General features: G+C 38.7%; 1 protein-coding gene across 1 annotated transcript in view; it reads right to left on the reverse strand.

Annotated features, from left to right (window-relative positions):
- LOC145985922 (putative oxidoreductase YteT) overlaps positions 1–22,310 on the reverse strand; it is a 75,249-nt gene extending 52,939 nt beyond the window's left edge. Inside the window, exons 1-3 of the mRNA XM_083120062.1 lie at positions 22,179–22,310; positions 12,202–12,344; positions 6,875–7,004 (exon numbers count right to left, since the gene is read on the reverse strand). Of these exons, the coding sequence (XP_082976188.1) occupies positions 6,875–7,004; positions 12,202–12,334 (263 nt within the window). The 5' untranslated portion in view covers positions 12,335–12,344; positions 22,179–22,310. The remainder of the gene's footprint in view (positions 1–6,874; positions 7,005–12,201; positions 12,345–22,178) is intronic.
- Positions 22,311–25,324: the final 3,014 nt, after the last annotated feature.

Consider the following 25,324-nt stretch of genomic DNA (forward strand, 5'->3'; position numbering starts at 1 on the left):
AAAATTATCGAAATCTAACATAACAATAAAGCATATGTCGTTCACATTTTATTCCTTTTATTAGTAAATATTTACAGATTAAGCAATTGTTACAAAAAGTAACTGGATAAGTAACTGTAAAAGAAGGAATCGAATTATTCACGATAAAAGTATTGTTCTAATAGTTAAAAAAAACTAATGTACTTAATTAGTTTTATATTAATACAACATATTAACCTGAAGTTTTTGAAGGGGTTTTAATTAATGTTAATAATCACCCCCCCCAGAGATAGTGCTTAATGAGGTACAGTAAATTTAGAGGCGTGATAAGCTTTCACATATTGTCTGGCCTATCCGAAAACCATACACGAATATTTGATCGAAGGAATTTTGTGTCTTAAGTGTTCTACTATTTCTCAAATTTTGTTGAAGTACTTTATTCTGAGTATTGTAATGTAATTGCTGGCCCCATTATAATACTTCCAGGAAACATAAGGAATCTCACATGGCTTCTACAAGCACAATGAAAGTCATCGACAAATTCGATGTAATTTCTGGTTGGTTGGTTGAAGAAACAATAATAAAAAAAATCTATGGACTTGAATGCTGAAAGAAATACAAATGATGACTTCAGTTATACGAACAATGACAGTAATATTATTGAAAAATAGTATAACCAGACATACAGGTCTAATAAATATGAATGAGGGCAGTCGAAATTAGTCTATAGATTTTGGAAGTTCTGTTGTACTTACAGGACAAGGCTAGATTATTTCTGTCACGCTTCCTGGAAAGTAACTAAAGTAAAGTAAATATAATTCCTATCAGAGTTCGTGACTGGACCTCCCAGGAGCCATATTATATCTAACTTAAAAACTTACCAATGCATGAAAGACAAGCATTATTTTCACTTTTAGTAGTGATTAAAAATTATAAAAAATAAAATTAGTAGCATTTGCAGCAATTTATTGCAAATCCTTGGCCATTAGTTTATTTTATCTTTTTTCTCCCTCTGCCTCCCACATCCTCTCTCTCTCTATTGATTTATATTTTTCTTTCTTTCTTTCTCTCACTCTCTCTCTCTCTTTCTCCTTTGCTTTCTCTATTGCTTCCTGTGTTTCTCTGGGTTTCATTTGATCTTTTCGCTGTTTCTCTCTCTATATATTTTTTGTTCATATTCTGTTTCGCACTTTTTCTATCTTTCCTTCTATCTTTCTTTGTTCCTCTTGCTTTCTCTATCGCTTTTCTTATTTTATCTCCTTCTACCTCCCTCTGTTCCTCTGTGTATTATTCTTTCTCTACTGGAAATTATCTTAAAAATTCCCCACATAGGTTTTTCTTCGGCAGGTGTCAACACCCCAGCCAGAAAGCTACAGAGACTGATGTTTTTGAGTATTTTGAATTAATATGTTGTATATGTGGCGGGGATTGTTATGAGAATAAAGTATCTATAAAGGTATGTCAATTACTTTTGAAATGAGTACCTGTAACCAGTTACCATCCTTGTCGTATTGCTAAGGCTGTGACCCCAAGATTAAAATGTACGTCTGCCTTATAGTTACAAAAGTTAAATGCAGTGTATTACTAAATAAGATGAAATGATTTAGTCAACAAAGCATAACTATCAGGTCCGTAGCCAGGAATTCTTAGTAGGGGGGGCGAAGTCAATCCGAGAGGGGGCAAATTTTTAATATATTGTGTTGCATTGGCACATATAGCAGGGTACAGAGGGGCACTTGCCCCCTCCTTCAAAAGTGATAAGGGATGATATCTTGAAACTCCAACGAACAAAACAATTTCAAGCAACATCAAATAACAATATTTCGATAATGACTTTTCGGACTACCAAAGAATACAAAGACAAAGTTTAACATAAATAGGCTAATCTGGACTGTATCTACTTTATTTACAGGTCAATAATGTTAATAGACAATTAATATGTACCAACAGCTTTTGACTTCTCTGCAGAACTGATTAAGAAAGTTCTTTATAAATAGTGCTTCAAAATGTTTCCCTCTAGTTTCCAGTATGCGAGAGTTTTACACACAAAGGAATCTAACGATTATTCAACAACACAATTGTCTTGTACGAGGGGGTATCCAAAAGTTTTAATTATAATAAAGAAGTTATAGAGATATTTACATGAAACTTTTTGTGCATAATCAGTGTCATTGCCATGCATACTTGTGCAAATATCAAATCCTTGTCTAACGTAGTTTTCTTTCCAAAGGCTGTAGAAGACATCAACCTGCATGATGAACAAAATTGAAGCCCGAAGTGTCATAAAGTTCCTCCATTTGAAGGGCAACAACGCACGCCAAATCCACGACGAAATGAAAGCTGTGTATGGGGATGAAAGCCCATTATATGACACGGTTGTGAGGTGGAAGAGGAACTTTCAAATTGGTCACATGTCCCTGACAGACAAGCCACGAGCGGGTAGACCCTCAATCAAGGATGATCTTGCCATGGTGAAGAAAGTGGAGGCCGTTATCCTCGACGACAGAAGATCGACCATGGAAAGAGTGATGGCGGAGACTGGACTCTTACGGAAGTGCGTGGAGGATTATTCATGAGGAACTGCACATGAATAAGGTGTCTGCACGCTGGGTACCTCCCTTGTTGACACCTCTTCAAAAGCAAACTCACCACGACTTTTCCCAGCAGAATTTGACTCTGTTGGAGCGGAATGAAGACGATTTTTTTGCTTGTCTCGTCACTATGGACGAGTGCTGGGTATACCTCTACGATCCGGAGACCAAAGAAATGAGCAAGGAGTGGAAACATCCATCCTCCCCCCTCCAAAGAAGGCGAAGGTCCAGAAATCTGCCGGGAAGGTGATGCTGTCCGTTTTTTGGGATAGCCGCGGGGTAATCTAAACAGATTACCTTCCGAAGGGCGAGACCGTCAACAGCGATTACTACTGCAAACCTTCTGGAGAAACTGCATGATGCATTGAAACAAAAACGTCGTGGCATGATCAGCAAAGGCGTCCGTCTCCTGGCCGACAATGCACGCGTCCATACGGCCCAAGCATCCGTTGTCGCCGCCCACCGGTTAGGCTATGAACTTTTGCAGCATCCACCTTATTCACCTGATCTTGCACCAAGCGACTTCTTCCTCTTTCCCGAGATGAAGAAACCACTTCATGGTCGGCGATTTGACGGCAGAGAGGATGTCATTTTCGAAGTGGAACAGTGGTTTTCGAGCAAAGCGGAGGACTTTTACAAAGAGGACTTGAAACAGGTGAAGAAACGCTGGCAAAAATGTGTGACTCTGCAGGGAGACTACGTGGAGAAGAACTAACTTTGACCACTGCAAGTGACTATTGTATGTTTTTTATTTCATGGTGATAATTAAAACTTTTGGATACCCCCTCGTGTTATGCAAGAAAAATCGAATTAATTAAATAATAATGGTTACATATTATCTACACTATGATGATTTGTGTAAAAATTTGTAATACATTTTTTTGTAGCCTTACTTGCTACAACATTAAAACATGGGTCCCTTATACGCCACCACGAATTCTGTTCGCTTCAAATGAAAGACTCTTGCATCACTACAGACAACTACTGGTTACGTTAACCATTTTGCAAAATATTGTGTTGTTGAAATACATGTGTTTGACACCCGACAAACAAATAGGAATCCCTTGATTGATCAATGACTTCTTGGATTACAGTGTCATCAATCATTAATATTTCATATCAAGTTTTATAGAGGGAAATGTTGTATCCTCTTTATATTGTGAAAAAAATACCTTCGTTAATGGCTATGGTACGAAACCGAACGATATTAGGGGCCTCCTTCGCCTCACTCCATTTGCGCGGCACGAGGTCTCTAGGCCGCTTATCGCCACCACTTTTTGAGCAGAAGCGTACAAACCCCAAATATCAGGGTTTTTTTTACGCTGATACTGATTTCTGCCACATAATGGCTTTAGATATATGAATAAAATTAGGAGAGTCCACTCCATAGCAGAAGAGTTATAATTATTTGTCAAAAAATTAGGTTGTGCCTGAGGTACTCTAACAGACAACGTCTGCTATAGACACAATGTAATATTATTAAGAAAATAAATAGAATATAATTTGCGAAATTTTTAATCGCATTTATTTCATTGGAACTTTTTTCTACTTGTCATAATCTTGAACCTATATTCATAGGGTGCCGCCTGATAACACCGACAACTTTCACAGTGTGTACAGGACATCAAGACAAGCAACTTTTCTCAGTCACTATTTGCTCGTCTAATTCTTCTTTCCATGTATGGCATATTCTGTCCATAATGTATGCATTCCCATTGATAGCTTCGCAGTTGCAAATGTCATATATTTCTATACTGCCGTTTAAAATTCTGAGAGCAATATATAACATGATATGGAAACGATATCATGTAAACAGTCAGTGTTTAAACTTAACTTTCTCTTTATAAAATGGATATCATAACACACACCTATGTTGCTTATCATATTTGATGCGTTTGAATAGAGAAATGATTCATAAGATTTGAAATTGATATTGAGATTCCATAATATGCTTAGTGTAACCCTTATCAAACTACAAATTTTATCGCTTTCTAACCGAAATAATAAATGTGAAACACTATCACATTTTCATTGTGTTTGATAATAATTTGAGCCAGTAAGCTGCCCATCTTTCACTAGCCGACCTCCATGTTGGGATGGTTACATAACACACTACGAAGCCAGGGGTTCCAGGTTCGAGCCTGGGCATGAATGTTCTTTGTGAGCAGAGGCGAAAGCACAAATTTTTATCTGTAGAGGGGGTCAAGTACCAGGACAAATGTGCCAATAATAATAACACTAATATAGTGCTGGTAGTGTTAGTAAAATTAGTAGCATTAAAAGACGTTATCATCGTCGTAAATCATGCAAAGGGGGCAGATGTTGGTGCTAAAGCATTTGAATGATTTGAAATATTATTTTCAATACGTTCAATTTCATATTAGCTAATAATGGAAAACAAGCACACAAAAGGCAAAGTGCTCCCCTGTGCTTAGCACCACACCATAAAGGCGTATAGGGGGTGTGGGGGTAACGCCCCACACTTTCTTGATCCGGTCGTGAGGTGGGGTGAAGCACACAAACTGTATTTTTGAATGACAGAATATGCATGACGAACATTATTCTTTTTGTACATATGATACGTATAACTTTCATGTAACATATATTTTACACATGCAACATGGAGCGACGTAAAATAAGAAATACATATGCAACATGTTAACGCTAAATTGTGTTTGTGTACGTATTCAAAGTTTCTTTAATACATATATATATATATTATTTAAATACATTACATGATCAATTCATCCGCCAAATTGTCTCTCAAATGTTCATGCATTTAAGCAGCAACAATCTGAAGTATATATATATATATATCTGCCTTACTTCTCCCTCGGGTAATTTAAAATGCATTACAGAAAAGAATCATATTGGGATCGAAGCGAGCAGCAAAATCTTTAGATCCAAATATTTGCAAACTGAAAACAATATTGATTTAAGAGCGCAAATAATTCCACGGGGTGCCATGGCATTCTCTTCAACATTTTTTTTCATTTAGATCGTTTTGGTTCCCAGGGCTGACCCCCTTTCCCCCCTATCTATGGCTCTGAACGTGGACTATAAGAATAGCAGATATTGAGAATGCGAGCGAAGCGAGCAAGAAAATTCTACGGAATGTACTTTTATTTCTATAAAATTTGAAATTGAGGGGGCAATTGCCCCTCTGTGCCCCCTCCAAGTGCCTGTAGCCGTCTGGAAGAAAAATGCAAGAAACGCTTGAAAACTAATTCCATCTTGAGTATCCATTTGTCCTGCTATTCTTAGAATCTACTAGTCATGTTTCATTACTTCAATGTTTGCCCCCCCCCCCCTCCCAGATTGGACTTCCGTCCAATGCCTCTGTAGTTGCAGCACTTTTTGTGAGTGTGTCTTCATCAATGTCACGTCATCACTCATTGTCACGATTAGCTAGATGTGGAAGAAAAGCAACGCTAAGTAACAAAAATCAAATATCCACTCACTCTCTCTCTCACATGAATCGCTATTACCAAAAGGTAGACTTGGGAAACAAAAAATTATGCAGTTCAAACTTCATAGCAACACATGCAAGAAAAACATCCAAATACATTAGGCACCTTTAATACAAGACTACTCAAAATGTCACAACTGTTCTAGATACTGAAAATTGCAAAAACATTTCCCGAAGTCTGAATCTGGAAGGGATTTTTTCCCCCCATCCTGATACGACATTATACGGAATCCCACACACCTTCATAAATCACAAAATCAATAAATGTCTTTATGTTACTAGAGTAATACAGGATATAATTGTAAAGATTAGTGAGAATTCCAGGTAGGAATGTGTTCTGAATTTTTCACAGGGGGGCAAAGCAGGCTCTCAGGGGGGGGGGCAGTTGCCCCCCTGCCCTCCCTCTAGCTACGGGCCTGATAACTATAGCACTCTTGATGGAGCGAAGGATTTTCCTAGGTGCTGGAGCCCTACAGACATGGGCGTCCGGAAGGGGGGCAAGGTGGGGTCGTGTCCCCCCTGGAAAATGAAAGTCAACCAATAATTATGTATTCCACACATATAATTTCATTTTAGCCACAATAATATGTGTTAATTATTGCATTAACACCATAAATTCAAATTTAAGCAATTTTTTGAGGGAACTATACTCTTTTGGGGGAAAATGTGACTTGTTTGCCCCCCCTGGAAGAAAACACCTTCCTTTTCCCTCCCTGGAAAAAATCCTGCGGACGTCCATGCCCACAGACCATCCCTTTAAAACGCAACTGGTATTCACAGCATATACTGTAGACTTCATATTTTCTGCGTCCTGCTGGCAAAAGCACGTGCTTACCTGTGACTTGGGATGTTGTATCTCTTCTGCATCCTCAGTCTTGCTGACAGTCTGGGGTCTGCCACTCCAACGATCTCCAGTCTCTCGGGGTAGTCCAAGCTGTACTGCGAGTAGTTCGTGCCTCTGTGACCTGGAAGCACAACGTTAGTGGTTTTGTCATTTATTTTTTCAGATTGCATATAATTTATAATTAAAAGAAAACACTGGGACAGTTACAATAACCTTTCTCCAGTGAAATGAGCACATCGCACAAAACAGAAACATCTCTAAATCAGCAATCACAATAACTTCTCTGAAACATCTAGGATACCAAGGTAACTTAATATATACTATTATATCCTAGCAACCCAACCGAAGAGAAACTTACAGGTTAGTCGATTACCATTAGGTAGGATTACAGAACTGCGTCGTAACAGAATTGACGTCACAATATGAGACAATCCGGCTGTCTTTAAATTTAACATTTTAAACGTATTACTGAATTAGGCGGATGAGTAATAAATATCAATACAAGCAAGGATGAACCTCATACGACGGCAAATGTAATATGTAAACTGTAAACACACTTAAATTTATCTTGATTTAAAATTCAATAACTTTTATAGGCAAAAATAGCAAACATTATGTGTAGAAATATATGAGCCGGCCCTGTGGCGGAGTGGTTAGCGCTACGACGCCAGGGGTCCCGGGTTCGAATCCTGGTCTGGGCATGGATATTTGTGAGTGTCCATTCATCAATTTCATCATATCATCACTCATCCCCATCTTCGCAAATTAGCTAAAAGTGGCACAAAAGGCGAAATAAAATAAAGCAAATCAAACAAAAAATCAAAATAGAAATATATGCCAAATACTAATCACGTTAAACTGTAAGTAGTCTTATTATCATTAAACTGTAAATAAACATGGCAGCTGATACTTTGCAAACTATAATTTAAATAATTGCCAAAATTCAGTTACAAAGACTACAAAAAATATTCAAGTTACAAATTATAGAATACATCCAGAATGCTTATTTTCACTGTAAGAAAGTTACTAAAATGATTATAGTTTCATTAACACACAACAAACATTTCCAAAGTAGGTTCATATATACAGTATCCCAAACAGAAAAATGTATATTTACATATATTTTTTTATTTGCTCTAATCAAACTGTTCAAATATTTTACAGGGTCGTTTACTAGAAAAAGCCTCTCTATGAAAGAAAACATCTATATGTATGGTGCCAAAAATAGACTAGCAATTTTAAGTGTTTTTTTTTTAATTAAAAAATGGATTTAAATAAAAAATAATCAAAAATTATTTTTAAAATAATAATCGTGATTTTTTTCCACCCTGATTAAGGGTAAGCAATATTTTGTTTCAAAGGTTCAGAAATTTGTTCATTTTTAGTTTTCTTGTGTAAGAAATATTTACACATACATTATACCGTATGCTGATCTAGAATTTTTGCTGCAAGCATGGGCGTATTTAAGGGGAGGGTTCAACGGGTCCAACCCCCCGCCCCCAATTTGGTTCAGTAAAATTACCAGATTACCTGTTCTATCCTCTATGCTCAGAGACCTGTTCGTAAAAATTTCTTCGGACTTAATTTGTTCTAAATTAGAAGAGTATAAAACGGGATACGGATGGGAAGGAAATTAATTACACACACCAGATGGGATTGCAGAGTATATGTCTGCAATTTCTTGATAGTTTGAAAAGTCTGCGGTAAGAAACTGCATTGGGACTGTCAAATCACTTATATTTCTTTCCCTCGAGTCTTCTTAAAGGAATTTGTTTTTTTTTAAAAAAAAAAAAAAGCAGAGCAAGAAAACCGGGGAAACACCGTAACATTCTCACGTTGTTTGACACAAGACGGACAGAAATATATCAATACTAAGTAGCGTGACTTGAATTGTATTCACTAATTGTAGAAACATTACAGATTTTACAATTTACTAGTAGAAGAGAAATATTTCAGCAAGCTCTTCAGTTTCTTCACTGTGTAACCTGTGGGGAGTTTGAAATATCTCCACTTGTTCTAACCAAATTGTTTTCATGCAGTGCAATATTATGTTGGGCACCTCAAAAGGTGGGCTGTTCAGTACTGTGAACATGTCAGTATTCTAATAGAGAAGGAAAAAAAATACATAAGAGAGGGTTTTGAGAACTTTAATGAAAATTATTCCAAAGCAGAGAAACTATTAGAGATGAATAAATGAAGAGACCTAGAACACCGAGCCGTCAAATCTGAGGGAATAATGCACCAGCTGAAATGAATATACAATGGATATCCTGAACTGGATATATAATGTACATCCTATGGAAATTCATAATATCCATGGACTTCATTTGGACATTATGGATATCCAAATCTTGGAGATTTTGAGATCTTGGAGATCCGGACATCAGGTTGGGGAACGCTGCACAAATTTCATTCAAATTAGTTCCATCATTTAAAACTTCCCGTGATCGCGTTACAAATTCAAATCGTCGGATTAACTCCACTTCCAAATGTGAAACATGCATTTGAGGGCATTCGAGCAAAGTCTGTCAACAGTTATTTTCTTTTTATACAAGTCCCCTTCGTATATTTTCCTCTTATTTATTAGTTTGTATTAAGAAGACTCCGCACTAAACTTACCTTCAAATTGCAGATCCGTGAACCGGAACAAAATCGATTTTGTTCTAAACCGGAAGTAGAACGGTGGTAGCCCGAGGTGGTAAATGTCAACAAGAAAATGTCACGAAAGCTCCTGGACATAATAGGGTTACCATACGTCCGGTTCTCTTTCTACGACCTAAAATTTTCTGAACGGGCGGATTTTAAAAAATCTGTTTGAAAGTCCGTGTTTTTCATGCCATTCACAGCTTTTGATAATTTCACATGTTAGCTTACCATTCCATCCAATGATGCAAATGTCGAACTATTTTCTCTTTGGTGCAAAGCCAATGGCGTAAGGAACGAAACAACTTATCCATGAGATAGATTCGAGGTATTTTGAGTAAAACATTGCTCGCCTGTCTTCCTCTATTTCAGTACATTTATTATCTCCTATCCACCTTTCCGTCCTTGTGCTCACTTCGTCTCTCTTTTTTTTATTTTCTTCCTTCCTACTTTTCTATCCCTCTCTCACTTTTTATTTTGCTTTTATTTCCCTTTGTTTGTTTTCTTTATTACTCTTATCTTCTCTCTCTCTCTCTCTCTCTCTCTCTCTCTCTCTCTCTCTCTCTCTCTCGCTCTCTCTCTCTCTCTCTCTCTCGTACACGCGCGTTCTATGTCCAATCTCTATCTCTTTCTTAGAGTAATGCATCACCCCTGTTATTATTCACGTTATCGAAATGTTGGTACGTTATTTTTAAGTATTAGCATTTTTGTGTAGTATATATAAATAGCATTACTAATTTCCCCTTTTTGATATTGTTGTAATTTTAAAAACGATTTACTTTACAATAGCCAGATTATTTTTGTGTAATACAACACTATTTTTTGTTTTTGCTGTGTGTTTTTACGCCCACAGCTGGAAAATGAAAAGTATATGTGTTAAATTTTGAATGTTTGTAAATGCTCGTGCCTATAGGTTGCTTTTTGCCCAGTAGCCGGGGAAGCGAACGGTTGTTTTCCCTCAACGGCTTTCTTGTTTGAAAAGTAAAAATAGGACCTTGCCCGGTGGGCGGGCCGTATGTCGGAGGTATAAATACCGGGTTCCGACTTGTTACGGGCCCTCAGGCCGAGGTTTTACAAGCTTGCTTGGTTTTACCCTCGGAGCTTCCCTTCTCTATTCTTCTAGTTATTTTTCCACATCTTTTCTAGCTTTACCTCCTGGTAGAAATCTCTTTACAAGATTTAAAACAGGTCAAACCAATCCCGATGTCATGTAGGAGTTAGCATAGTAGTGCATGCCATGCATGAATGGAGGCCTCCCCAAAGGGGCCACAATCAGTCCAACGTGGTGTGACTCTCAGGGGAGAGTTACTCCCTAACAGAGACCAAACCTGACCGCCACATTCAGGCTCAAGAGGCAAAGTTATGACACTAGGAGAGGTCAAAAGCTAGCAAAGGAGTAGCTGCTTTCCCCCCCTTTTTTCCTTCTTCTTCTTCCGGGCGCTCAGATCTCAGAAAGTTGCCGTCGCTCAAAAACTCCGACAGTTGCAGACTCTCAGATACTCCGATACAAGGCCCGGTGAATTAAGACAATCTTTATGGATGCTTAGAGATACACAGAGGCCGTCTCCGAAAGGTGCAAGACCGTACTTGAAGCGAGCATCCTCCGAGTATGGTCTTGGAGTGCGGTCTTCAAGTCGTGCACTGGAGGCGAAAGTCTTTCGAATTGTACTTCGTCTGCAGCGCCAAATACGATCAGTAGATAGAACTGAGGACACCTTGTTTCCCTCGCGTTTTAAAGACTTTTTTATAACCATAGAAATCACATAGCATTTTCAAATGTTCTTACACATACATTTCCACACATTAGAAGAACTTTAACCAACAACTTGCTGACCCATAACTCATATTTAGCCCGTGTTGCTGGCTTTCTATCTCCGCGATTCAAAACAAATGAGCAACGAGTGTGGATATCACGTGACCTAGTCATCAAGCATCTTTGCTGAGAGCTACGTACTTGCGTGCTTCTGTTCTTGGCGCTTTCGAACTGTACTAGGTGACGTCACTTCCGTCAAAACCACACTTCAAGTATGTACTTTGCACCTTTCGGACAGAGCCAGAGAGTGAGCGTCGTCGTATGTGTAGGGAGGAACCTCTGAGTGATAAACTGCGGGGGTGGGTTAGCGCTCTGCTAAATAGTGCGCTCGTAGAGTGAAGCCCGGTTAAGTGCATTTCTCTGTGATGGGCCAAAAGGTAACCTGGGGAGGTTGTTAATGGAATGCAACGAAAATATGTATATACGGGGAAGGGTAAATAAAGAAATTTTCCGTGAGACGTTATTGATCATCCAAACGTTTACATATATATTTCCATTTTCCAGCTGTGTGCCTTAAAACCACACAGCATTTTACACAAACACTTATCTCATTTCAAATTTAAACTCGATATAGGTCTACACGTATTTTGATAATATAATACACATATATGGGAGAGTAAAATAAGTTTTAGCTTTGAAGATACATATTTTACTTTATACTGGGGTTACCACTAACCCAATGTTACAATTTGAATAGTGTCATGTTACCTACGAAAGGTTAATTGTAGTGGAAATGCCAAAAAAGTAAAGTTTTTATTATACGTCTTTTTTGCAGAGATAATACATACGGCTGTAATAAGGAAATGCTGCATGGCTGGGATATATTCCACGAAAGTGTTTACGTGTGTATACGAGTACATACCTGCACCGATGACGAGAGCTGTGACCTGCCGAGGGAAATTCTGCTCTATGCTCCTGTTTATTTCATGGAGGCCGGGGTCCACCCCATTGATCGATGGTGGGAGTTGAGCTTGCAGGCTGACCGGAGGGCTCATGGTGCGGTGCCTGGAACAGAAAATGAATTGCTCAGTCAATGGGTTGCCAGGGAAAGGATTATTGTACCAAAAAGGAGCGGGTACAATTCTTTTCTTAGTAGTAAATGCTATAACTTACCATATTATCATGTATATTTTTAGAGGGGTAAGGAATCAGGCTGTGACTGTCTTCTACATTCACAAATAACTAATATTTACTTTATTTCTATTGCGTACAAGTTTATAAAATTAACAGGGAACTATTGAGAATAAGAACGCTGTATCAATGTCGATATTTGTTTTAAGTTGTTGATTTCGATTCGTTTTTGTTATATATGTAAGAAGATTGACTTAAAGTGTCTTGTGTTAAAAATCGAAAATGAGTTTATATCAAATGTTATAAAGTGAAATAATATTTTGGAAGTTGAGTTGTGTTGCTTAAGTATTGCAATGTAAGTATAATAACATTATGAAAACCAGTTGAGCGCTGAGGGCTTGCAATTTAATTTTAAAATTGTGTTAGTCTGCTCATCCTTCGCGTACAATATACATTCAGTGTAAAGTATCGTTGCAAGGCTAAGGAAGCGAGGAAACGTCACTTCGCTCAGTGACAGGATTACTATACTCTGTCCCGCTTTTTTCTGGAGCAAGACCGCGCGTAGCGGCAGAGAAGGGGATGAGATCGAGTAGGCAGATCGAAGCAGTACACCCTGCTGGGAAGTCTGGTAACTGCAGTAGTTTTCACTCCCTCCACGCAATCGCACGTGTTCATTGGTGGAGCCGTCTCGCGTCACTACTTGCGGAGAGACTTATTTTCGTTCGCTTGCTCCAGAGATAACCGGGACAGAGTATAGCAAGCCAGATGCCAGTTTATGGTGAAAATTTAATTATATCTCAATTCAAAAACTGAATTTTGGACTTATAGTAGTAAACGATAACTCATTTTCATGGTAAGGCTTCTGACAGGCACACGGGAGACCTAGGTTCGATTACCGCACTAGGTGCTTTCAGGTGGAAAATTTACCAACAATATCCCTGCATTGAGCGTCTCTAGACACCTTGTGGAAAAGGCCCTCGGTGCGTGGTGCATATATACATGTGTGTGTGTGTGTGTGTGTGTGTGTGTGTGTGTGTGTGTATTACTCTATTTTTTTCTGTTTACGAAAATGCCTATCTATCTATCTATCATGTATGCTTTGAGAGAAAGTCCTTCAGACACTTTAAGTTTAGTAATTCTAATAAGAAAATAATTAACTCAAGTATGAGCTTCAAGATATGTTTCATGAAGAACAGGGAATTAATGATAAAAAATTGTGTCGAAAGTACACATGATGGTGACAATAAAAGTAACATTTTGGATAAAATATAGGTAGTCTTAGGATAAACGAGTGTAGGTGGATTGTTTGTTCCGGAGTTATCGAAGACACTCCGGGAGTGGAAGGAACCATACAGTTGCAGTGGTTCAAATGATTCTTCTTTCCAGAGCTGCCACACATGCGAGTGGTTGGCACTTGCCAGAAACCAGCGTCGGCCCCTCTTTGTCTTTCCTATACATGGGTCAGTCTTTGCTGCAGCAACGATGAAGGTTCTGGGTCAATTTCATTGATAACATATTTTGCTCGAAAAATCAAAGTATAATGTACAAAGGCCAAAAGATGGGATGGATATATATATATATATACGTATATATTGCCGGTTTTGTGTATCACCACGAGGGCTTTGACCTCTAAAATAGTAATTAATAAACATTCATTCATAAAAAATTAAACATTTTTTTCTTGTCAACAAAAACAGCAAGGTTAAGAACAGAACACTGTTGATCTTAAACATAAGCTTCTTCTTGAACTAGCATTGACTTACGTGGCCATTAAGAAAGAAAATCGGGGCAGGTGGTTCATCCACAATAATTGTTCCGATTACTTACATAGTGCATTGGCTAAAGCTGTCAATCTGAAGGTACCGGTGTCCGCTCAAGTTCCACTTTAAGTCCGATCTCGTTTAACCCACCTGATCATAGTCTTATAACGGATAACTAAATAATTGAATTGTGTGTTGTTCATAGCACCAACCGCACAACTTCATGAACTTACACTTGCTCAATACGCAGCTTCGGTAAAACTTTCTGCCCATTACCCCCAAATGAGGAACGTGCTTCTTTCTATCTTTCTTAACTACTGTATCTCGTTATTTCTCTCTTTATAATTTTCTTTATTTATTTTCCCTCATTCGTTTACTCTTTCTCCCTCTTCGTCTGCCTTTTCATCTTTCTTTCTTTTCACCTCCCTCCTCCTTCTTATGTTTTTATTCCTCTTCTCTTTATTATCATCTTTTTCACTTTTAATCCACTATAACGGGGCAAATTCGTTGTATGCTTATCTATCTTGCCATTCCCTCCCGAAAGAAATACATGTTGCTCTGTTGACTGTTGCTACGGAATTTTTATTTTCTTGTACAGTGGGATCCATAAGTATTGCTCAGCAAATTGTCCATGACTATTTTCGTTGGTATTCATCTTCATCCTACGTATTTTCATAGACTGTTCTTTTACGTATAGGGCAAATCCATTTCAATTCAGGCAGATTTGAGAAAATCTGTCAAGGTGATGTCACAGATATCAATGAAACTGAAATATATAATTCTAGATACAAAATTATGAGACACACATTTTTTTTCTTTCGCAATTAATTTTTTTTTGGCCGTCTTATGCTGCTTCAAAGTTTGGAGCCAAATTTTCACAAGTTTTGGTGCCAAAAATTGTAAACGGCTGTTTCTCAGGAACTATTGAAGATATTTGAATTCTATTTTTTTTATCTGAAAGTTTATTGAAAGACTTTTCAAATGTATATAAAACGAACTTTATATGCAGCTTTTGGGGTGTGCTATGAATGAAATTAAAAAAAAAATAGCCCCCTTTTGGACCCCCAAAATCTCGAAAAAGCCACCCTAAAAAAATTTCAAAATTTCAGGGCAGTTATAGCAATACCTCAAGTCGAACATACATAAATTTCATTGGGTGTATATGCCTGGTTGTAGTTTTACACAATATTTTAATAAGCACATTGACAAACTGAAAATTTAAACGCAATCGTAATATTGAAGGAGACAAACCTTATTTCATCACGCTATTATTGGTAAACAATACACAAATCATAACCAAATAATTCATGTAATTGGTATATATCATCATATTGCTGATCATATTCAACATTTCTTATTTGTAGAACATACTAGAAGTCATTTGTTGTTCATATTCACATGTTCATTTGTTTCTTTTCGTTTGAGACAAATTGCTGTTAATTCCTTCTGAGCTTGAGTTTTGAGTCATTAGGAAGATGTCTACAAGTGGAAAAGCAGTGTTTTCTGAGAAAAGAAAAAGTGACCTGATTTGAGAACAGGCATAAAAAATGTGTATATTAAAGCAAGAGTTGGAAGTTCAGACAACTTGAACATATGTCAGTGTTGTTGAGAACTGATTTTAAACGTGTGAGGACATTAATGATGAAACTTTAGTTTGTTTTAACTGTTACTTTGATACTCTGACATTTATTCTGTGCGGACTAATGCCATTGTTCAGGAAGCTCGAGTATGTGTAGAATCTTCTGAAGGTTCAGTGTTTGAAGAAGAAAGAGTTACTTTCGGAAGAGAATTTCGAGTGTTTCGTGATGATAAACTGTACAGTGCAAAACAGGAAGATTCAGACACATTGAATGGAACCATATCTAACCTTGAAATGAATGTGAGTCCCTTGAAAACACCTCGTCTTGTGAGACCAGACAGAAGAAAAGCCTACCTAAGCAGGAAACGTCAGCAGCTGGCAACGGAATTTGAGATTAGTACACGTTCCAAGTTATCGAAAATCTATGATATCAATATTGTATCAACTAAAGCTGATGAGTCTGAATCAGAAGAATGTGGTCAATGTGCAGAATGGTGCCACAAGATCAGTGATTCTTTTGCTTCATGCAATTCGTATCATGAAAAAGTGCGGCTACTGACAATTATGCCAACAGGAATATCAAAAAAGCAACTACTAAGCACAATACCACAGACAACAAAACACATGATCGACAAATCACGGCAAATTAGGAGAATGAAAGGAGTGTATCACACACCAGATCCCTACCAAGGACACCCACTCCAATTTGCAATTACTGATTTAGCAAGAAGCTACTTTCTGAGTGATTATGTCGACTGTTCTGTTCAAAGTCCAAATGCAAAATACGTATGTGATTATGTGATTGCAATACGAGAAAATGGTGTGAAACTTCTAAATCCAAAACGTTATCTATCTAGGACTGTTCAAGAGGTTTACCGCAAATTTACCGAAGACTACCCTGATGTTACAATAGGTCGTTCCAAGTTTTATTCTCTACGACCCAGATGGATTATTCCTCATCCTGCACGGGAAGTGTGTGTCTGCGTATACTGTGCAAATTTCGATCTTTGTTCTATAGCAGTGAAAAACAGCAGCAGCTCTTTACCCACCAATATGAGTGAATTAATGCAACACCTACAAAGGCTTGTAGTGTGTTCTCCACCAACAGATTCCTGTCTTCTTGGCAAATGTGGTGAATGCCTCAAGAGTGATTGAATCAGTTCAGAGTCTCTGGGATTAACTGATGAAGAAGAAGGCACTGAGGAAATAGCTCTTGCACTCTGGGAGAATGGGGCCCTTATTAAAAAGACAGTTCCAGTAGATCTGTTCATTAGTGAAATTGCTAAATGGACAGTCACAGCTGTTTCACTTTTGCATGTGAAAGACATTCAAAGAAAAGCAGTGTCAGATAAAAAGATAAGAGCACAAGTAGAAAGTCGACAATTAGTGCTTCAGTTGATTTCACTGAAAACTGGACAGTTCTTCTACGAGATGAGATAGAAAGCTACCACTGGATGAGCGACCATGTGTCTATATTCAGTGCAGTAGCGTATAAGGGAGATTGCTCAAGAAGTTTTGCCATTGTAAGCGATGAAACCACCCATGACTCAGCGCATGCTCTTGTAGCTGTTAAGAAAATCATTACCTGTATTAGTGAGAATGGCAGTGCAATTTCATCACTAACAGTTATATCAGATGGGGCTGCAAGTCACTTCAAAAATCGTTATCAACTGCATGAACTTGGAGCACTCCAATTTCCAAGCAAGGAATAGATTTTCACAGCCACTGGGCATGGAAAATCAGCATGTGACGGTGTTGCAGGTTCAGTTGCAACGTCCGTACCCCCAACACACAATCACCACACACTAAACACTTCAATCAGGAGGACAGCAAAAGTCTACCCATAAGTGCTAACTTCCTTAAATCAATCTGAGGACACAGACTCTAGATATCTCAGGGCTTGCTGGGTAAAATGTGAACAACAGCTTTATATATATATGTTATGATTATTATAAACTTATCATAATAAAGTCTCTTAGCATACTAGTCTTTAACCTTTATCACTTACGTGCATTTACATTTACCCTACATGTGCATTCCCCACTTCTGGTCTCAAAGGGGGGCAGGGACCATTCAATTTATTCCTCGCAGTGAGGTGTCAGGGGGAGTAAAGGGACCTAATTTTATTAGGGCGATGATCGTGGCCGACGTCATGGGCTCCACTGTAAGAGAAGGTAGCATGTGCGTGGTACCCCCAACCACAGCAGGAAACTGGCCGTAGCCAGCTGGCAGATCCGACAATCAGACGCTTTGTAAAGGATTAAAGGCTGCCGCGACACCCCTGGCGCTAGTTGGGAATCGGCAAGCCAACCGGTGTCTCCTGTGCAAGGGCGGTAGGTTAGGAAGGAGGTTCTCGTGCTCCCAGACAAGCCAGGCAGGTAGAATCTGGGCACCTATCAGCCGAAGCGATTTTACCAGGTAGTTAGGTTGCTGTTAGGCTCTTCTTCTTCTTTCTTCCTCCCTCCTTCCTTCTGGGATGGCTTCTAGGCTTCTGTCTGGATGGCCGGTTTTTCCCTGGATGTTCACCATTTGACATCAGGGAACCAACTGAACTCCGGGCCTCGCTGCGCCGGATTTTAAAGACGTGGTGGCGCATGGACAGCAAAAATCCTAACTACAAGTACGCATTGCCAACTCACTCTTTGTTTACAGGTTGCAACCTCCATACTGAGAATTATCATATTTGACAATGCAGGACTCTGCATTACTAAACAGTGTAAATCACATTAATTAAATACGTTACAGAATAAGTTAAACTAAAGGTGTAAGTCTCGCGGGGACATCCCGCTCAACCCTTTCAATTGATAGGTTAATTTAAATGGAATATTGTGACCAAATAGGGTCTAATAAAGTATTAGTGATAACCACACAGGGCCTAATAATATGTTAAAGATGACCACACAAGGTCTAATGATGACCATGCAGGGTCTATTAGGAAAAGGCGACCACACAGGTTCATTACACAGTTAAGCACCTTGCTACATGGCACAATTTATCAGCAGGGCATATTAAGTGCGTACAGACGGCACTGATTTACATTCCATCTGCAGAGATTCAAACATATCGTGATGAAAAACACAAAGAGTGGGAACATATGCAGGCAGTGTGAATGATTCAAAAAAGCCATGTGTGGCATGCAGAGGGAACTGGAAATGATATTGTAGTTTCCATTGCAAGAACTGCCCAGCATGAGAAACAAGAAGTGAATGTTACTATTGGAAACAGCTGACATGTTATGCAGTATTGTAGAATTCACGACATCAAAGGGGAACGTTTTTGGCTGTTATGTATGATGACTGCTGGTGGGTTGCAGAAGAAAATAAAGTGTACTTTGAGATGCAGGAAGTGCATGTAAATTTCATGCTGCCACATGGACCTGCAAAGGACTATACATTTCCTGATAGAATTAGGCAAGTGAACATCAGTACGTGATACCTTTGCAAAAAAGTTCTTTATCCACCACAGCCCCTTGGACCATCTGGAAGACTGCATGCCGTCTCTAATACTGAAACTGCCTGTGTAGAAAAAGCTTTCATGAAGAGAACAAACATATGGAATAACGGTACTGGGATTTCACATCGCCTACCTTGCATAAAAAATGTCTTACGTTTAAGTTTTCAGCTTGTCAATGGGTTTATTAAAATATTTTGTAAAATTACAACCAGACATATACACCCCGTGAAATTTATATATGTTCAACTTGAGGTATTGCTGTAACTGCCCTAAAATTTTGAAAATTTTTTAGGGTGGCTTTTTCGAGATTTTGGCGGTCCAAAAGGGGGCTAATTTTTTAAAATTTCATTCATAGCACACCCCAAAAGCTGCATATAAAGTTTGTTGTATATGCATTTGAAAAGGCTTTCAATAAACTTTCATATAAAAAAAAACAATCGAAATATCTTTAATAGTTCCTGAGAAACAGCTGTTTACAATTTTTGGCATCAAAACTTGTGAAAATTTGGCCCCAAACTTTGAAGCAGCCTAAGTCGGACAAATTTTTTTTTTTTTGCGAAACAAAAAAATATGTGTCTCATAATTTTGTATCTAGAATTATATATTTCAGTTTCATGGATATCTGTGACATCACCATGACACCCCCTGCCTGTCTGCATTTGGAATAGGCCTATACTGGTTCAGAGGTCTTAAGCAGATTGTTTGGTGTTTTGTATCAGTTCTTGAAGCTCTCATTGCATAAAACAGAGAGTAAACGTGGTAATGGACAATTTGCTTGGTAATACTTATGGATCCCACTGTACGAGCAATCCTGCTTACGTCGCTGGCAAAAAGGTTGATAAGTATCATTCAAGAAGCATCGAATGCTTTCTTATCGCAAGTGAAATTACTTGCAAGAATCGGAACACCAACAGCACGTGCGAAAGTTCACAGAATCTGTATATCACGTGACGTCCAGCAGCATAGGGGGCGCGAGTGTTTCATTTGGCATTCGTGCAAGAGATAAGAACAGTGAGATTCACGGTCCAGCTTCGTAAGGATGACTACTGCAAAAATACGTAATTCCCAAAACATGAGCACATGCCGATTACGTAACGTTATTTTTATTTGGGGCACTGGCGGAGGACGGAGCTGCAGGATGGTATTTTAAGGGGGATGAGGGATGCCAACTTTTTGCTTTGGGGGATTAGATATATAATTGACATAATATATTGATGCTTCAGAGGTAGCGGAATTCCTCCCTTAGATATACTATATAGTGTGTATGTGTATGTGCAAGCGCATAGTGTCAATGTAGGCAGGGCTCGAAATCAACGATGGCTACCAGAGATTCCTGAATCCTTATTAAGGGAAGTAAATTTTCATTCCTGATTTTATCCTCTGCATAACTAATAGCCTGGCGTATGGATGTGACGACCCCACGCCCAGTGGCTTGTTCACTGCAGTTAGTCAACCAACAGAGTGAAATGGTCAAAATTTTGCTCTATTGGGATTTATAGAGCTGCTCTGCTCTACGAGCGTCAAACAATTGGCAGAGGTGGGGTAGGGTTGGTGGACTACTATGTGGTCCTCCCATCTAGATCCGAGAGATCCGCTGACTAACGACAGGTGAGGTCCTCCACCCATATTGGAGGTTAGGCGTCTAGCTGACAACTCTGCACTGTAAAAAGATGTCAAGAATCACCAATATGATGTCATGGATGCTCCCAAGGTAAAATATTCCCCCATTCGGATCTCCTGGCGGGGACTACTTTGGGAGGGCCCTGGACCAAGGATAGGATGTACAAAGGAAATCGGTAATGTTGGAAAAGATTGGATTATCTTGCCCAGAATAGGAACACATAGAAGGCTTGTGTTGCTGCAGCCATAAACCTTCGGGTTTAAGAAGGCTAGAGAGTTAGTTATAACTAATAGCTACATTTGTTTTGCACAAATATTTCCTCTTTCGGTTTTTTAATATAAACGTACTTACTAAGCAAATATTTCGTGCTTTCAGTAGTTGGTATACTTTTGGAGAATAACGCGCTACCGTTGTTCTGCTTTCCAAAGTAACATGTTACCGTTACTTTTCACAGACAGTTACACGTTATTTTCTGTCATACCAGTAGCGACGCCAGAATATTTTGATTTGGAAATTGGTATGACAGTGTGACATGAAAGCGATGAAAGGACACTCACAAGGACCCAGACTCATGCCCGATCCAAGATCCTAAACTGGAAACCTTGGGGAGGAAACTAGTGAGTAGACCTGTCCACGCAATGATGATGATCGATCATAATGCAAGAAAGATCATTGTAAAAGTAAATCAAACTGTTTTTTTTTTTAACCCCAGACACACACTGGAGCCAAACCATGGTAATGTCAATATTTCTACACGATACAAATTACCAAGGAGGTCTCTTAAGTGATGTTTGCATTCTTTAATATATTTACATTATTTCAATATACATTTGTTGCAATATGTTTGCAAAACAATTCATTTTTGTATGTGGCATTTCAAATGAAAATTCAAATTATATCAAAATAAATAAAAAATGAAAGCTAACATGTAACCTAAACAAAGTGTAATTCCACTTACCCTATTCATTTCCACAAATTGTATGTTTTGTTATATTTTTTATCTATCTCAATTACACTAATGTAAATGCAATTTTGTTCCATTTTAAACTGCAGGTTCACCCCATTTAGTATGGACTTAAGACAACGTGAACAGCACTCTCGCAACAAAGTCAGAGGTCCTAGGTTCGAATCCTGAGTAAACGATTGGTATATCACTGTGTTTGCCCCATCAGTTCACCATTCATCCTTTTCTTCGCGATTAACCCAAGAGGTAGAAGGCAACGTATAAAAACTCAAATAGAAATTAAAACAAATTTTAACAAACAAAACATTAGCCGTGCATTGAGCCCAGAAATTTGAGAACCACTGCTCCAATCTAATATGCTGGTAACTTACAGATAATGTGCAGTACTCACCTAACTACAGGATCTTGTCTCGCTCCTCAATGAATGACTTTCTAGGCCTCTAATAGAGATAACTCTAATATTCGCTAGCGACTTCTCCTACCCTGCACATCCTTCGTCACCGATAACCTATTGACCGGAGACTATCTCACTTCAAAGGCAACAATCTGAAAGCGAACAGGATTTCCGTTCGTTTATTTTTCAGCAGGGCAAAAGTAAATAATGATGTCAAGGATCATATATAGTTATAGTGATATGTGACATCATGTACTCAACATTATCTCACACGGTATGTTGTCTTAAGTTACGGGAAGGTTTTATTTTGAAACAAATTGGAGCTTAGTTCACAACCCCAGGTGCGCAATAGAACCGTAGCTAGAGAGATGGCGAGGAAGGTATTTCCTTCTGGGGGTCGAAGCAAATGGGGTGTCGAACGAGGAAAAGGAAAGAAAGAGTTGGAGATACCTAGTAAAATAATTGGTACCCTGTTATATTAGTATTATTATTGAAATTTCACAAAGAAACGTATTTAATGGACAACTTTTTAAAATTCATCCATTCATCAAGGCACGTTTATTTCAGTCTAATGAAGATATAAACTTTTGAAAAACAAACAAGAAATATATGTTACGATCTTGAAGAATTGCTATTCATTTCAATGGATTCTTATGGAAGGACTCAATGTTCCTCGCAATAAACTTTCATTGTCATCCCATCATGTTACATGAAGCGTTTATGGAACTATAAGAGTTGTCATTACAGTCAGGAAGACGCAAGTGGGCTATTAGCACTTTTTTCTTGGAAAATATAATTGACACGGAGATTAATTTGAAATGTATGAAAGTTATACAGTTACTATATTTAAATACTTGTTTGCGTTAGCAGAAAATTTATCGTGCAAACTGTAAAATATTTTGTGTGACGGTGGGAGCAGATTGTTACATGTTGTGAAGTGTTCTCTCTATCTCGACAACGCTATTAAGAACTAAAGTAAAGTAAAGAATTCGATCATATTTGAGTATAAATTATAAACATTACATAAAAATGTTTTGAAATGAGTTGTTATATCAAACTTGAAAATGACTTTTAAAATACATAACCGGATCTTACAGAAAATCTTTATTTTAACTCAACGTTGTGCACAGATAGGTTGATCGAATAAGCCCTATAGTTTAAAGTGCCTTGAATTTTAAAGGTTAAACTGCAACGTCTTCAAATAAATAGGTAGGCTAAAATTTTACACCATAACAATATTTATATCAAGTAAATTTCAACGTAATATAGTTGTATCTTACCTTATTACATGAGATCACTCACTCACTGTCATTGGTACTACATATTGGTATATGAAAGATAAGGCACGTTTTAAAAATGACATATTACCTAGGTAATATGAAAACAATAACAAAAAATGCACAACAATACAGAGCTCTCTTGTAGCATTGTTATTAATTTATTTCTCTTACAGTGCTTCTGCATCAAAATTTCGCCCCCAAGTGAAATTATTCTAAAATATTTTAAACTTAATTTGGGGATACATATCGGTATGCAAAATCACGATTGAACTTGTGTATCAGGCAGGAGGTTTATTCAGAATCTCCCATCTGAGGGGTGTAAGTTCGTATTTAGGGGGTGTAGGTGTAAATTTGGAGCCAAAATTATAAATAAATCGAGTCTTTGTAAAACAAAATATGGGGTGTTGAGGAAATTTTGGGAGTATTAGGGGATGTGTAGATAAATCACTGGTATTAGGAACAAGAGTAAGTGTAAATAACGGGTGACAAGAAATAACCCGTACAAAGTTTGGATAATTCTGCCAAGAATGTATTGTACCGTAGCCAAATAATTGTTGTGTTATTGGATTCTCCATAGTCTTTTGTAACTGTACCTGTTGTTTCGGCTTCATAGCGATTACAGTCTTTGTGTTTCAGACTGTCAACCAAACGCTGTGCAATTTTTTAACTGTGGCGTCAAGGAAAGCGTCAATGTAAAATTGTTCGTTTGCTGGGTGTTCCAAAAATGACAGTCTCAGACTAAGTTTATCGATTCAAGGAGCTCGGCCATGAAGGCGACCGTCCCGGAAGAGGAAGAAAGCCTACCGTCAACACGTCCCAGAACCGCAAGATCATCAAAAAGCGAGTTCAGCGAAATCCGAGGGTCTCCATGAGAAAAGTCGCCCGTGAGATCGGGATCAACAGCGAATCGGCGCGGCAAATGACGAAAAAGAACCTCAACCTCAAGGCGTACAAGCTCCAAAAAGTTCAACTTCTCACGGACGAAAGCAAGCGCCTGCGACTCAAAAGATGCCGCCCTCTGAAGCGCCGGGCCGCAGGTCAGCAATGGGAACGCATTCTCTTCACAGAGGAGAAGCTGTTTACCGTGGAGCAGGCGCACAACCACCAAACCAACAGGACCTGGTCTGCAGAGGCTCCCGGTACCTCAGCCATCGTCAAACACCGCCAAAATCCGCAGTCGGTCATGGTGTGGGGCGGAATTTGCCCAAGCGGCAAGACGCCCCTGGTTTTCGTGGATCAAGGGGTCAAAATCAACCAAGAAGTGTACCGCCGCGACAATCTCGAGAACGTCGTCCTTCCGTGGGCCCAGCAGCACTTCGGCGATAGGCAATTGACATTCCAGCAAGACTCCGCTCCGGCCCACAGGGCGAAAATGACGCAAGCGTGGTGCAGAACCCATTTTCCGGACTTCATCGCATCGACGGAATGGCCGCCCTACTCGCCGGACCTCAACCCAATGGACTACAGTGTCTGGTCAATTTTGGAGGCCAGGGTATGTGCTAAACGCCACCACAGTTTGGAGTCGCTGAAGCAATTGCTGCGTCATGAGTGGAACCGATTGTCGCCCGAGGACCTGCAGCCCATTGCCCAAAATTTCAAAGCCCGTTTGGACCTCTGTATCACCGCCCAGAGAGGCCACTTCGAAACCGGCTGAACATCTTGTTCCTAAGGTCCCATGTCATTGTTCTTCAGTGTTGTTTTGCTCAATTGTTTCGGTTTAATAACTTTATGATCACAAACATTAGTACGGGTTATTTCTTGTCACCCTGTATGTTATAAATTTGCAACAGCACTGAGACTCTTTTGGTTACTTTTAAGTCGCTATTCTACGTATGCTTATATGTCTCAAAAGGAAAAGATAAA

This window comes from Lepisma saccharinum, chromosome 3 (genome assembly GCF_977018435.1).
Source record: "Lepisma saccharinum chromosome 3, izLepSacc3.1, whole genome shotgun sequence".
In the NCBI taxonomy this organism is placed as follows: Eukaryota; Metazoa; Arthropoda; class Insecta; order Zygentoma; family Lepismatidae; genus Lepisma; species Lepisma saccharinum.